The sequence below is a fragment of the Oryx dammah genome, unplaced genomic scaffold (genome assembly GCF_014754425.2).
Source record: "Oryx dammah isolate SB20612 unplaced genomic scaffold, SCBI_Odam_1.1 HiC_scaffold_11058, whole genome shotgun sequence".
NCBI classification, from domain to species: Eukaryota; Metazoa; Chordata; class Mammalia; order Artiodactyla; family Bovidae; genus Oryx; species Oryx dammah.
Window position 1 is genome coordinate 1896081 of NW_024080452.1, and position 13179 is coordinate 1909259.

Here is a 13179-nt window from a genome sequence, read left to right on the forward strand (position 1 = left end):
ACTCAGGAATCAAACCGGGGTCTCCTGCATTGCAGGTGGATTCTTTGGCTGAGTGCCAAAGAATTGATGCTTTGGAACTGTGGTGCTAGATAAGATCATTGAGAGTTCTTTGGACAGCAAGGTCAAACCAGTCAATCCTAAAGGAAATCAACCCTGAATATTCATTGGAAGGACTGATGATGAAGCTGAAGCTTCAATACTTTGGCCACCTGATGTGAAGAGTTGACTCACTGGAAAAGACCCTGATGCTGGGAAAGATTAAGAGCAAGAAGAGAAGGTGGTGACAGAGGATAAGATGGCTGAATGGAATCACTGACTCAAAGGACATGAGTTTGAGAAAACTCAGGAAGATAGTGAAGGACAGGGAAGCCTGACATGCTGCAGTTCACGAGGTCACAGAGAGTCAGACATGACTTGGTGACTGAACAATAATTTGAGCAACTTAAGACACCAACTGAAAAGTCACCCCTGAGTCCTCTCTCCGTCCTCCAGCCAGCCCATCAAGGGCTTGTCAATGCTGCTGCCATCTCTCAAGCATCTCCACTTCTCCACCTCTCTGCCATCCAGGCCCAGATCAGCACCACTTCCCATATCCCTCCTACCCTCTCCAGGCCTCATTCCACACTCCTCACCCCTGACCATGGCCTGTGGGCCTCTGCATGTCTGGTTCCTGCCTTACTTTCCCTTGGTTACTTTATTTCTTTGTTTTTTAAGTATTTATTTGGCTGTGTCAGTTCTTAGTTGCAGCATGTGGGCTCTTTCATTGTGGCACTTGGGCTTAGCTTCCATGCAGCATGTAGGATCTTCCTGGACCAGGGATCCCCTTAACTGACAGGTGATTCCCAAACACTGGACCACCAGGGAAGCCCCTCCCGTTGCTTACTTTAGTCTAATTATACTGGTCCTTCAATTTCCCAGACCATGCTCTGGTAAAGAAGGCTGCAAATTCTTGGCATCACCCGCTGCCACCCTTTATTGAGAAGTGGAGTCTCATTTCCTACCTTTGTTTTAGGATAATTTGCCAATATTCCTCTTCAGGGCCTTAATATCCAGAATCCTCTCCCCACACTCCTCTCTGGCTCCATTCTTCAACCTAAATGCTCTTCATAGGCCCTTCCAGGCCACCTGAACTAAAAGTGAAAATAAGAAGGTGGAACCTGCAGCTGTCCTTTATTTAATTCTTAATGTTGTTCAGTTGCGCAGTTGTGTCAGACTCTTTGTGACCCCATGGACTGCAACACGCCAGGCCTCCCTGCCCCTCACCATCTCCCAAAGTTTGCCCAATTTCATGTCTGTTGCATCAGTGATGCCATCCAGCCATCTCATCCTCTGACACCCTCTTCTTCTGCCCTCAATCTCTCCCAGCATCAGGGACATTTCCAGTGAGACAGCTGTGCGCATCAGTTGACAAGGACTGCAGCTTCAGCTTCAGTCCTTTTGAGTATTCAGGGTTGAGTCCCCTTAAGATTGACTGGTTTGATACAGACATATAGACATAAATAAAACAAGCAAATAAGCATCATAATTTACTGTATCTTCCTCTCTAGAGCAGAGGTTGGCAAACCGTGGGGCACACCTTTTAAAATGGTTTTACTGCAACAGTCACACCCATTGTCCATTGCTACTTTGCCATGGCAGTTACGCAGTTGCTACAAATGCCATGCGTCCTACCCAGCCTCAAAAACCTACCATTTGGCTCTTTAAATATCCTGGCTGCACAGAGAGTAAAATCTGTAGCTCTTTCATCCTTAGATCAACAGTACCTAATACAGTTAATTGGTTGAAGGGACTGAAGAGCTTTGAAGCCTGGCTATAAGCCCTTCTTTCCTAGGGGGCTCTTTGTGTTGCAGCAGGGCACGGCCAGCTCCCTTCACTGTCCTCAGAGTCTAAGGGGTCCCAAATGAAAACCCTGGGGGAGATGCACCAGAACCCAGGAGTCTTCAGTCCAAGGTCAGTCCAAGGAGGCCAAACCCTTTCCTCATCCCTTCTGCTGTTTCAGAAAAGGACAGGGGGTAGGTTAGGGCCCTCTACCAGCTTTCGGGGGATACTGCTCTGACCAACCCCTTAGGCAAGGATGAAACCATACTTTAGGGGGAAAACAGGTCCCTCTGCTTCTCTGCTTTCTCTACCAAGTATGGGCTGGGCTAGACCCTGGGAACAGCCATGTAGGAATGTGGAGACTCTCCCTGGTTCAGAAGCTCCTCCCCAGCAAGGAAGTGGGTATGCTGATATGCCACTTCCTGCTTAAACTGGACATCACAAGGGATAGAGGGAGGCATCAGCTTATGTGTGTGCTTAGTTGCTCAGCTGTGTCCGATGCTTTGTGACCCCATGGACTGTAGCCCACCAGGCTCTTCTGCCCATGGGGATTCTCCAGCCAAGAATACTAGAGTGGGTTGCCATGCCCTCCTCCAGGGGATCTTACCAACCCAAGGATAGAACCCAGGTCTCCCGCACTGCAGGTGGACTTTTTACTGTCTGAGCCACCAGAGAAGCGTATGCACAAATATAAAGAAAAGAGGCAGGCTCTGAGAATGTCAGGCCCCCAGGATGAGCTGCAGATTTTTGCCATTGATGCCATGAGTCACCACGGGGTCCTCTGCTCAGAACACACATTACATACTCTTTTAATCTGTTATCATCTATGCAGCCCAGGCCCAGAAGAGAAAAATTCCCTTTTTCCTCCCTGCCTCCCCAGTACAAAGGGCTGATCTGAGGCAGGTTTCATGGGTCCATGGAGGGCTGCCTCTAGGGAGAAGTTGAAATCTTAAGATGTGCAAAAGAGCCAGGTTCCAGCAGTCCCAGGTTCTGGACGGCTTCCAGCAGCTGTTCCCGTGCGTTTCCAATAAAGGTATTCTCCAGGAAGGCAGGCAGGCCTCCCACACCATCCCGCAGGGTATACAGGGGCACCCGCACCAGGCCCAGCACCTGGGAAAGGAAGGAGACAGGAGACTCTGGAAATTCAGGGAGCTTATCCCAGCCAGATCTTTCTAGGTTAGAGGTCTCACCCCTTATTAGCTCAAAATAACCAGGCCTGAGCATGCACACCTCTGGGGACGTAGAGGGCACAGGTCTTTGCAGACAAATAACCCAGGTCATGCTATACATCTCACAAATGCCAACCCGTCCCACACCACCTTAGTGGCTCCCACCTCCAAAACGCATGCTACACCAGTTTCTCAAAATTTGGTACCCAAAGCTGCCACATTAGCACTATTTAGGAACTTTGGAAAAATTCAAATTCTCATGTCTTTCTCCCCTCCCCAGCTGAGCAATTATGGGAGTGGGGTCAGTAATCACTGTTTTAATGAGCCTCTTAGATGACCCTGATTAGCATACACAATCTGTCCCTCTCTCCCCTAGTCTAAGTGCCAAAGTTTTCCCAAAAAAATCAGGCAAGAAAAAAATAAGGCCTAAAGTACCAAGTCTGCCATTATAAAGTGGTAGCAGAAGAGTGACTTGGATGGCTGAGTTTTAGAAAGACAACGCAGAGGCCTGTAAAGAGGCGAGAGGGCAAGACCTTTGCAGGGAGGCCAGGTTGGCTGTAACTAATCACCCAGACCCCAACTACGTGAGGAAACAGCGGGGACAGGCCTTCCGGGGCTGGAGGAGGCGGGGTGGGGTCCTGGGCTGGCCCCACCTCCAGCCCGTGGTCTCGGGCGCGCGGCGCGCCCATCTCCACCGCAGTCAGTTGCTCCAGGGTCAGGAGCTTAGTGTAGAAGTGCGCCACAACGCGCGGCTGGGACCCAGCGTGGGAGCTGCGGTAGTCAGCGCGCTCCACACGAAAGGCGGCCGCAGCCTCGCCCAGCTCCTCGCCCAACTCGCGATTCAGCCCGTCCTCCAAGCTGCCGTCGCGCAAGTCCACGAAGCCGCCAGGGAAGCCCAGACGCCCATCAAAGCGCATCTGCATCTGTGGGAGAGGGAAGCTGGGATGGCCGGGGACGCCCAAGGCGGCGTGGCCGCGGGACGGGGGCGGGCGGTGGCCGGGAGCGCCCCCTCCTCACCAGCACGGCGTAGCGTAGCGGAATGCGGCCAAAGAGCAGCCCTGGGTCCGGTGCGTAGAGCATTGCGTGGCACGCGTGCCGCCAGCCCGGCCCAAGATGCAGGGCTTCCGCCAGCTCAAGCCTACGCATACCAGCCATGGGCTGCCTTCCTCAGCTCTGCAGTGCAGAAGGCCCGGCAAGCCGTGGGCCACCAGAACCAATCCCTGCAGGGTCCGGGGCGGGGCGCGGTGGCACGGACCAATCCCTGTAGGGCCCGGCGGCCAGGGCCAATCCCCGCGGGGCTCGGGCGAGACGTGGCAGCGGCGGCAGCCAATCAGAGCGGGACCTGCGGGGACGGGGAAGGCCCAGTGGGGCACCTGAAAAGTGGCCCTGGGCCGGGCGGGGGCTGCAGGAGTGGCAGGATCCTGGACAAGAAGGAGTCCGGTGATAGTGCTGCAGTCACAGGCTGGCTTCAGGGTACTTCGCCAGTGTTGGGAGTGCTGAGTCGTGCGCAGAGGTTTTCTGCCTGAGTAGAGTTTGTCTAATTAGGGACAGGGATGCGTCCTGGGAGCCGGAGGAGCCAGGTGGGCGTCCTGGGAGCCACACCTGGTTAGTTTAGATGGTTCCCTGGGCCTGCGGTGGGAAGGGAATAGAGCAGAATTGGCTCGGAGCCTCGACCTATCCTGTACAGTTGGGACAGAGATGGGTTTAAGAGCCATCCTGAGGGTGGTACTGCAGGGACGCAGTTGCTGATTGAGTCGGTGGGGAGGGATACTTTGCCAGGGTGATGGCAGGGTTTCAGGCCTGGATGGATGGCGCTGTCACTTTATGGGATGGGTATTACAGGATGAGATGTGGGGGTGTAGTTCTGGTCAGGACTTGGGGGTGGCAGTAAGTGGTGGATAGAATGGACAGGAGAGATTTTCCCGGAAAGGGCTGTGCTTGAAACCCTGTGGGTGCAGGAAGGAGAGAGAGCAAAAGTCATAGGTAGAAGTGTCCAAGGCTTTCTAGGCTCAGACCATTGAAGGAAGGAGGGTGGGGAACAGCCCATCCCCAGAACTGGGGGCTCCTCAGGGCCTGATGCTGAGTGAGGAACAGGGGTTCAGAATCCCTCGTTCTAAGCCTCCGCACCTTTTTTCAGGCCCTGCATTCTGTGTAGGTTCTCTCTTCATCAGCAGTCAGTATTTATTACACAAAGGATGGGAGGAGTCAGCTTCTTGAGAGAGGCTGGGCTTGAAGTCACAGCCTGTAAATGACAGAATGTGGTAAGAAAAAGCCCAAGAACCCTCCCAGACACAGGCTGGCTTTAGCAAAAGTCTGTCAACTCTGTTAAGTAGAGCATATACCAACCTATTGGGCTTCCTAGATGGCTCAGCAGTAAAGAATCTGCCTGCCAATGCAGGGGATACAAGAGATGCAGGTTTGATCCCTGAGTGGGGAAGATCCCATGGAGGAGGGCATGGTAATGCACGCAAGTATTCTTGCCAGGATAATCCCATGGACAGAGGAGCCTGGCAGACTGCAGTCCATGGGGTTGCAAAGAGCCTAACACTGAGCAGGTAGACACATACCAACCTATTAGGGATATTAAGAGACTTGGGGCACTCAGAGCAGTGCTAGGCATAGCAAATGTAGCTATCTTTGGAGTTCAGGGTGGGCCAGAGAACTGTGTAAAGGCTGGCACTTGGAGCTCACCAGGCCTCAGCATGGCGTAGGGTGGGGTAGGGGGTGGGCGTGGAGTGAGGGATCATCTTTCATAGCTTAGTCTTCTTAATAAATGGCAGAGATGGCATCTACTGACAGAGACAATTGAATCAAAGTGATGAAACTGTATGTGTGATATAAGTCATTCCCCTCTTAGAGTTCTAGAAAATTCTAAGAAATATCCAGGGATCTGGAAGTTGCCAAGCTTAAACGATTAAACTTTGCAAAAAGCTCATAAAAACTGCCAATTCCAGAATGTAAATTGGTGTAGCCACTGAGGAAAACAGTACAATGTTTTCTCAAAAAACTGAAAATAGAGCTTCCACATGACCCAACAATTCCACTCCTGGGTATATATCCAAAAACAAGACAAAGACAAACAAAAAAACACTTATTGAAGTTGAAAAAGATACATGCACTCCAATGTTTGTGGAAGCATTATTTACAATTGCCGACCAACCAGAATGTCCACTGACGGACAAATGGATAAAGAAGATGTGCTATAAATACAATGGGATACTACTCAGCCATAAAAAAGAATGACTTGGAGGGTGTTGTGTTAAGTGAAATGAGTCAAACAGAGGCAAATGCTGTATGATACCACATATATAGAATCTAAAAAAAATACCATAAACTAGAGAATATAACAAAAAAGAGGCAGACTCACCAATTTAAGAGAACAAACCGGTGGTTACCAGTGGGGAGAGGGAAAAGGGAGTGGCAATATAGAGGCAGGAGACTATGAGGTACAAATATTAGGTATAAACTACAAGTATATATTGTACAACATGGAGAATATAGCAAACATTTTATAATAATTAAATGGAGTATAACCTTTAAAACTTAAGAATCACTACATTGTATACCTGTAATTGATATATTACATGTCAACTATACCTCAAAAATATAATAAAAGAAAAAACCCTGCCAATTCCAAGGTTCCACCCAGACAAAGGGATTCAGAATCTCTGGAAGTGGCACTGAGGCGTAAGTGGGTTTCTTTTCTTTTTTTTTTTTTTAACTATTTATTTATTTTTGGCTGTGCTGGGTCTTCGTTGCTGCACTTGGGCTTTCTTTAGCTGCAGTGAGTGGGGACTACTCTGGTGGTGGTTTCTCTTGTTGCAGTGCACAGGTTCCAGATTACAGGCTAGTAGTTGTGACACACACGGGCTCCGTTGCCCCACGACATGTAGGATCTTCCTGGACCAGGGGTTGAACCACGTCCCCGGCACTGGTAGGCGGACTCTTGACCACTGGACCACCAGGAAAGTCCCATAAGTGGTTTTTATATGTGTTTGAGGTGACTCTGATAAGGAACCAGGGCTGCAAACTGTGCCCTAAACTTAACCCTTACCCTTAAAACCCTTACCCTTAACACTCTAAAGGTGACTTGGTTTCTCTCTAGAAGGGCTTCCTTGGGGATTTAGGGTCGAACATGCCTTTTCCAGGGCTTCGAGAGATTGTATCCTCTAATGGTTGCTTGAAAGAGACTTTTAATTCAGCTATTTCTATAGCAACGTGAGTAACTATGAAACCAAGACAATAGCTCTACAAGAAAATGAGACCAGAGCTTTTTCAGGATGGATGAATATGGAAGCCATCAAGACCCTCCAGCCTGGCCTGCCTTTCCAGACTGCTCTCTGCCTCTGCTGGGGGAGCCCAGCCTCTGTCCCCACCTCTCCTCTTCCACCTCCTGAGGCAGATTGCCCAGCAGTTGGGGCTAAAGGTCGAGAACTGAGCCACATGCCTCCAGAGATGCTCCCAGTTCAAGAGCAAAAATAGCTCAGTGTTCAGCCTCAGAGACTGCTTAGGCAACTTATTCATGATTTTTAAGTAAATGAGAAGAGAGCTCTACCTCAGGCAACCAAATAGTTGTTGTTGCTCAGTTGCCCAGTTGTGTCTGACTCTTTGCATGGACTGAAGCATGTCAGGCTTCTCTGTCCTTTACTGTCTCCCAGAGTTTGCTCAGACTCATGTCCATTAAGTTGGTGATGGCCATCCAACCATCTCAACCTCTGTCATCCCCTTTTCCTCCTGCTTTCAATCTTTCCTAGCATCAGGGTCTTTTCTAATGAGTCAGCTCTTCCCATCAGGTGGTCACAGTATTGGAGCTTCAGCTTCAGCATGAGTATTCAGGACTGATTTCCTTTAGGATTGACTGACTTGATCTCCTTGCAGTCCAAGGGATTCTCAACAGTCTTCTCCAAAACCACAGTTAAAAAGCAATCAGAAAAAAAAAAAAAGGCAATCAGTTCTTCAGCACTTAGCCTTCTTTATGGTCTCAAATCAGTACATGACTACTGGGAAAACCAGGTTTTTCTTTCTATAGAGAATTCCAGTTATTCAGAGAAGAAAGATGAAATCAATCAAAACTTTGCTGTTTTTTAAACTTTAAAGAATTAAGAGAGCCTAAGAAATGATCATCAATGGCTGCCAACATCATCAAAATGATGGGAAAATGTTCCACCTATGAAATATTCTTGCCCAAAAACTGAATTTGAATCTAGCTATCATAAGAAATTAAAAAAAAAAAAATCTTTTTCAAATATCAGGAAGAAGCTAAGGTGATCCAGGTAGTAGTGGATTAGAGTTGGAGACATCAGTTAAGAATTTGTTTAGATATTGAGGGTTATATACAGAAACATTTTTGGATAAGTGTATATTCCAGAGACATTTAGTATACATACAAATGTCCTTGCTCTGTCAGCTGGGAGGGCCTAAATGAAGTGATTCCTTGGGAGCAACAAGCACATGCAGTGCCCAGATCTTGATTTCTGTTAGCATTTCCCAGTAAAAGGAACCAGGACTCCTTGGAGAAATGCTGCTTCAAGCACTGGGCCAGGAAATATACAGTGGATAGATAATGAGCTCAGAGCATCTTGTGACACCGGAAATTTAGGAAGTACACTGAAAATTCATCAATCAATCAATAATGGAAATATATATATATATATAGAGAGAGAGAGCGAGATGGGAGTTTTTCAAAGCGGCAGGGACACAGGAGCCAACTGAAAGAACTCCCTACAGCCAAAGTTGAAACAGTGGGCAAGAAAATAAAGCTCTATTGGGTTATAACCCAAAGATGAAATAAATCTCCACAGGTCTACACTGATATAAATTATGAAAAAGTACATAAATAGAAAAGAAACAAGTCTCCTCCTCAGTAGTAGTTAAAATAATTTATATAGAGGCTCTGCCCCAAAGGGGTAAGTAAAACAGCCACTCCTCCAGTGTGGGCTATGAGCACATGGGGCCTAACAGAACGGGGTAGGGCGGGGGCTCCGTACCTGGCGAAACCTGATGCTGTTACCTCTGCGCCTCGGCCAGGTGACCCAGAGCAGCATCAACAGTGGTATGTCTTGTGGGTGCCATGCACTCGTGGTATGATGGTGATTGCAGGGGTGACTGCGTGAACTACCTGGTATCTCTGTACTTTTACTTCTAAAAATAAAGTTTTTTTTTTTTTTTTTTTTTAATTCAGGATGATGCAATCTAGACTGAAGGAAACTTTGCAAAAGAAATGAGCTGGTTCCTTCAGTAAATTAATTACAAGGGAAGAAGAGATGGGGGCAGAATCCATATATTAAAAGAGATTGAGGAGACATATCTAGTGAAGGGATTATTTAGATCCTAATCCGAAGAAAGAAAGACTATGGGGGAGATGTGAAGACTGAGTGGATATTTGAATTCTATAGGAATTATTGATCATGTTGTAAGTGTAATTGGATAAGGAAATGGCAACCCACTCCACTATTCTTGCCTCGAGAACTCCATGGACACAGGAGCCTGGTGGGCTACAGTCCCTGTGGTCACAAAGAGTCAGACACAACTGAGCGACTAACACTTTTAAGTGTAATAGTAGTGTGGCTTTCTACAAAAAAGATTATTTATCTTTTAGAGATACATGCTGAAATATTTATGAATGATAAAAAAAATTAGCCAGTGAGGGAGTAATGGTGAGACTATAAATAAAATCAAGATTGGCCACAAATTGATCATTTCTGAAGCTAAGGGATAGTTCCCTAACAAAGGCATACTATATTATTCTCTTTATATATAGTTTGATGTTTTTCATAGTAAAAAGTTAAAGAGCTCTTTGACTTCTCCTGAAGTTAAAGGTAAAGGTTATAATTTACATTTGAATAAAGCTTTGCATTTCACAAAACCCTTTCACAGAGAGGATCTCTTTTGGTCCAGGAGAGGGGGGGACAGGTGAGAGTTTGGTTTTACTTTTTAGGCAAAAGAAGACTGCAAGCATCCCCCATTTGTCAGAAAATTTTACACCATCCCATTTAATCCTCATAAAAGTTGCCAGGTGTTTCAAATGCAGAACCAAGATTAAGAACTGCTGATTTTGAAGACTATAGGATGGGAAGAGGAGGGAGGGAAAGGAGGTGCCCCCTGCAGAGAGCTGCCAGCAGGAGCCCATTGAGGTTTATCCATCAGTACTTACTGAAAGGGCTAGGTGCTGCTGCTGTTGTTATTAATTTTTAGGCATTCACATACCTGCAGTTACATCCAGCAGCCTTCAAGGAGGTGGCATTCTACAGAAGCCAGCTGTCTTCTTGATTATTTGCAGGCACAGCATCAATAATATCCACAGCTGTGTTGTCTGGAGCTCATCAGGTGGGTCCATTTCAGTTAGAGGACAGAATTTTTCAGATGCTTCCAGCTTCATACCTGGACCCCTCCCCGCTGAATACCCTACAAATGCCTCAAATCCAGCATACCCAGGAATGAGCTACTTCTCCCCCACCTGCGTCTCTTATACCCCTACCTCTGTGAATGCCTGTCCAGCCCGCCTTCTGGAAACCTAGGAGCCTCCCCCCGACACCCTGCTCCTTTGCCCACCCCAGGCAGCCCGCACTCCTCATCGCCTTCTCCTGGTCTCCACCCTCGATGCCCAGACTCATCACATGATGATCAGGCTTCATCTTTGCACCTGGATCAGCCTAATATTGCTTTATCTCAGACATTTTGCAAACCTGCCCTCCACACAGTCTCAAGTTACAGCTCAAAGCCATGTCTTCCTCAGGGGCTGCGCACTTCTAGGGATTCAGCAAAGTAAACTCAGCAGCTCACGTGTGTAGTTCTGTGGTGCCTAGTGGTTAGGGTTCTGGCCGTTCACTACCTTGGCCAGGGTTCAGTCCCTGCTTGGAGAGTTGAGATCCCGCAAGCTGTGTGACATGGCCAAAAAACAGAGTAGTGTTTAGGAACCTACTTCCCTGGTGGAGCAGAGCTTAAGATTCTGTGCTTCCAATGAAAGGGGCATGGGTTTGATCCGGTCAGGGAACTAAGATGCCACATGCCATGCTGTATGGTCAAAAATATAAATAAAAATAAATGAACTAAAAAAAAAGAAAACCAGCTCACATGTGAACTTTGCCTTCTGTATTAGTGATCTGTTGCTGAAATTTATTGTAAAAGGTAGAGGCTTAACAATAAACACATCTCACAGTGGCTGATGCTCAGGAATTACAGAATGGCTCACTAGATGGTTCTGGCTCAGAGTTTCTCATGCTGTTTTCATCCAGCAATCAGCATGGGCTGCATCAGATGAAGGCTTGACTAGGGCAGAAGAATTTGCTTCCCAGGTGGCTCACTGTATGACTGGAAGTTAGAACTGGTGGCAGAAGCCTCAGTTTCATGCCACACAGATCTTGCCATGGGGTTGATCGAGTGCCCTCATGACACAGTGGCCAGCTTCTTTCAGAGTGAGGCACCCAAGGGAAAGCAACCTGGGATCCATATCTTTTATGACTAGTGTCAGAATCGTACATGACTTCTACAGGATCCTACTGACCACAAGGCCATCCCTGATGCCACATGATAGGGAGCTGCACAGACAGAGCAGGATACCTACCAGAGGTGAGGGATCACTGGGGTTGTCTTGGAGACCAGCCACACACCTTCCACTCAAACCTGCCATGGCCACCCTCACACTCGATGAACTAGTAGCATGAAAAGACGGCATATTCTTTGTGCCTGTAAGATCTTTGTCTCCTTCTTGCCTGAATTTTCCCCCAGCTTTCAGTTCAATTCAGTCACTCAGTCATGTCCTCAGCTTTACTGAGGTATAATTGACCAAGAAAAATTGTATATACTTGAGGGGTGCAACATGATGATTTGATATATTTGCTAGACATATACATTGTGAAATTACCACGATCAGGCTAATTAATGTATCTTATCACCTCCCATAGTTACTATTTTATGCGTGTGTGTGGTGAGAACACTTAAGATTTATTTCTTGGCAAATTGTAAGTCTACAGTAATACAGTATTATTAACTACAGTCCTTATGTACATAAAATCTCTAGAACTTATTCACTGCATATAACTGAAACATCGTGCCCTTTAACCAACTATCCCTGTTAAGTTTCCTGCTCCTGAGTGATAATACAACCGGAACAGTTCCGTGGCCAAACTCAAAGTCTGGGGGTAGGAAAATACCCACCTCCTATGACAGGAGGAAGAACTAAGAAGTTAAAGAGCAGTCAAGGGTCCAGGGAGGGGTGAACTGGAGCCAAAAATTCAATCTTTAAGAGCAGGAAAAAGTGTAATATTTTGGGAAGAAAAAACTCTAGTTGCTGAATGATTGTCTCCCAACTAAACTTACAACTCTGCTTTGCAAATACTCTATTAGCATTAAGATTTATTTTCCGTGTAAATCTTAATGGCTCCAGGAGAATCCCCGTGGACAGAGGAGCTTGATGGGCTGCAGTCCATGGAATCACAAAGAGTTGGACACCACTGAGCAACTGAGCACAGCACAGCACTCCTAATGAGTATTTACAGATATATTATTTCATAAGATATATTTGTTGGACTAAATTTCTGAATTTCCTTCTGAAGTTGGGGGAAAGCTGAGTATACTGAGGGCACTGGAGATGCAGCTTATGTTGTGGGTTCCTGCATGTGAAGTGTGTTGAGGCCTGGGCAGGACGTGGAGCTGGTCCTTGGCATCACTCAAGGGCCTTCCCAGAGCTGCTTTCTTCACAGCCTCTCAGCTCTCAACTGACTGTAGGCAAATTCCTAGTCAAAGAACTGGCTGAAAATGGCTTAAAGTGTTGACTTTTGGGGTGTGTTTGGATGTCAGTACTAGAATCTTAACTACCTAAGGAGGCCTTCAGGGATGAATCTCTAATGATGGGAGATCAGGCAGCCTGATAATAAAATTAATAATTCCTCCTCCAAAGTTGAGAGCATCTTAACAGCACTTAAAGCATGTGCACATGAGCCGCATGAGCAATTCCCCATGATTCAACATGCGACATTATCTTGCTTATTTTTTATGGCAATCTTCAGGCAAAGGCAGGAAACTGAGCTTCCAAGGAAATGACTTGTGCTTGATCTCACAGTACATGGTGAGAGTGGGTCCAGAGTCCTAGTCATCTGCGAGGTGGTTGGTGGTTTAGTTGCTAAGTCATGTCTGACTCTTTGCGACCCCATGGGCTGTAGCCTGCCAGGCTCCTCTGCCCTTGGGATTCTTC

At 47.1% G+C, this 13179-nt stretch overlaps 1 protein-coding gene across 2 annotated transcripts; it reads right to left on the reverse strand.

The window, feature by feature from the left end:
• Positions 1 to 2459: 2459 nt before the first annotated feature.
• Positions 2460 to 4175, reverse strand: LOC120860385 (U8 snoRNA-decapping enzyme). Of its 2 annotated transcripts, XM_040236185.1 has the most exons (3): positions 4005 to 4175; positions 3641 to 3910; positions 2460 to 2928 (listed from the first exon to the last, which is right to left on the reverse strand). In XM_040236185.1, exons 1-3 carry the CDS (start codon positions 4140 to 4142, stop codon positions 2749 to 2751), a joined length of 588 nt encoding a protein of 195 aa, XP_040092119.1. In that variant the 5' UTR covers positions 4143 to 4175; the 3' UTR covers positions 2460 to 2748. The 2 variants fall into 2 exon arrangements, with proteins under 2 accessions (XP_040092119.1, XP_040092118.1); XM_040236184.1 differs by lacking the exon at positions 2460 to 2928 and having other exon boundaries at positions 3422 to 3910; positions 4005 to 4165.
• Between the last annotated feature and the right edge of the window lie 9004 nt (positions 4176 to 13179).

What these genes read in the sequence shown, in the direction of transcription:
- LOC120860385 (XM_040236184.1), bottom strand. Translation starts at nt 4,142, where the DNA reads ATGGCTGGTATGCGTAGGCTTGAGCTGGCGGAAGCCCTGCATCTTGGG. An exon ending in CGCTACGCTACGCCGTGCTG is followed by an intron (nt 3,911 to 4,004) that starts GTGAGGAGGGGG and finishes CCTCTCCCACAG; the next exon opens with ATGCAGATGCGCTTTGATGG.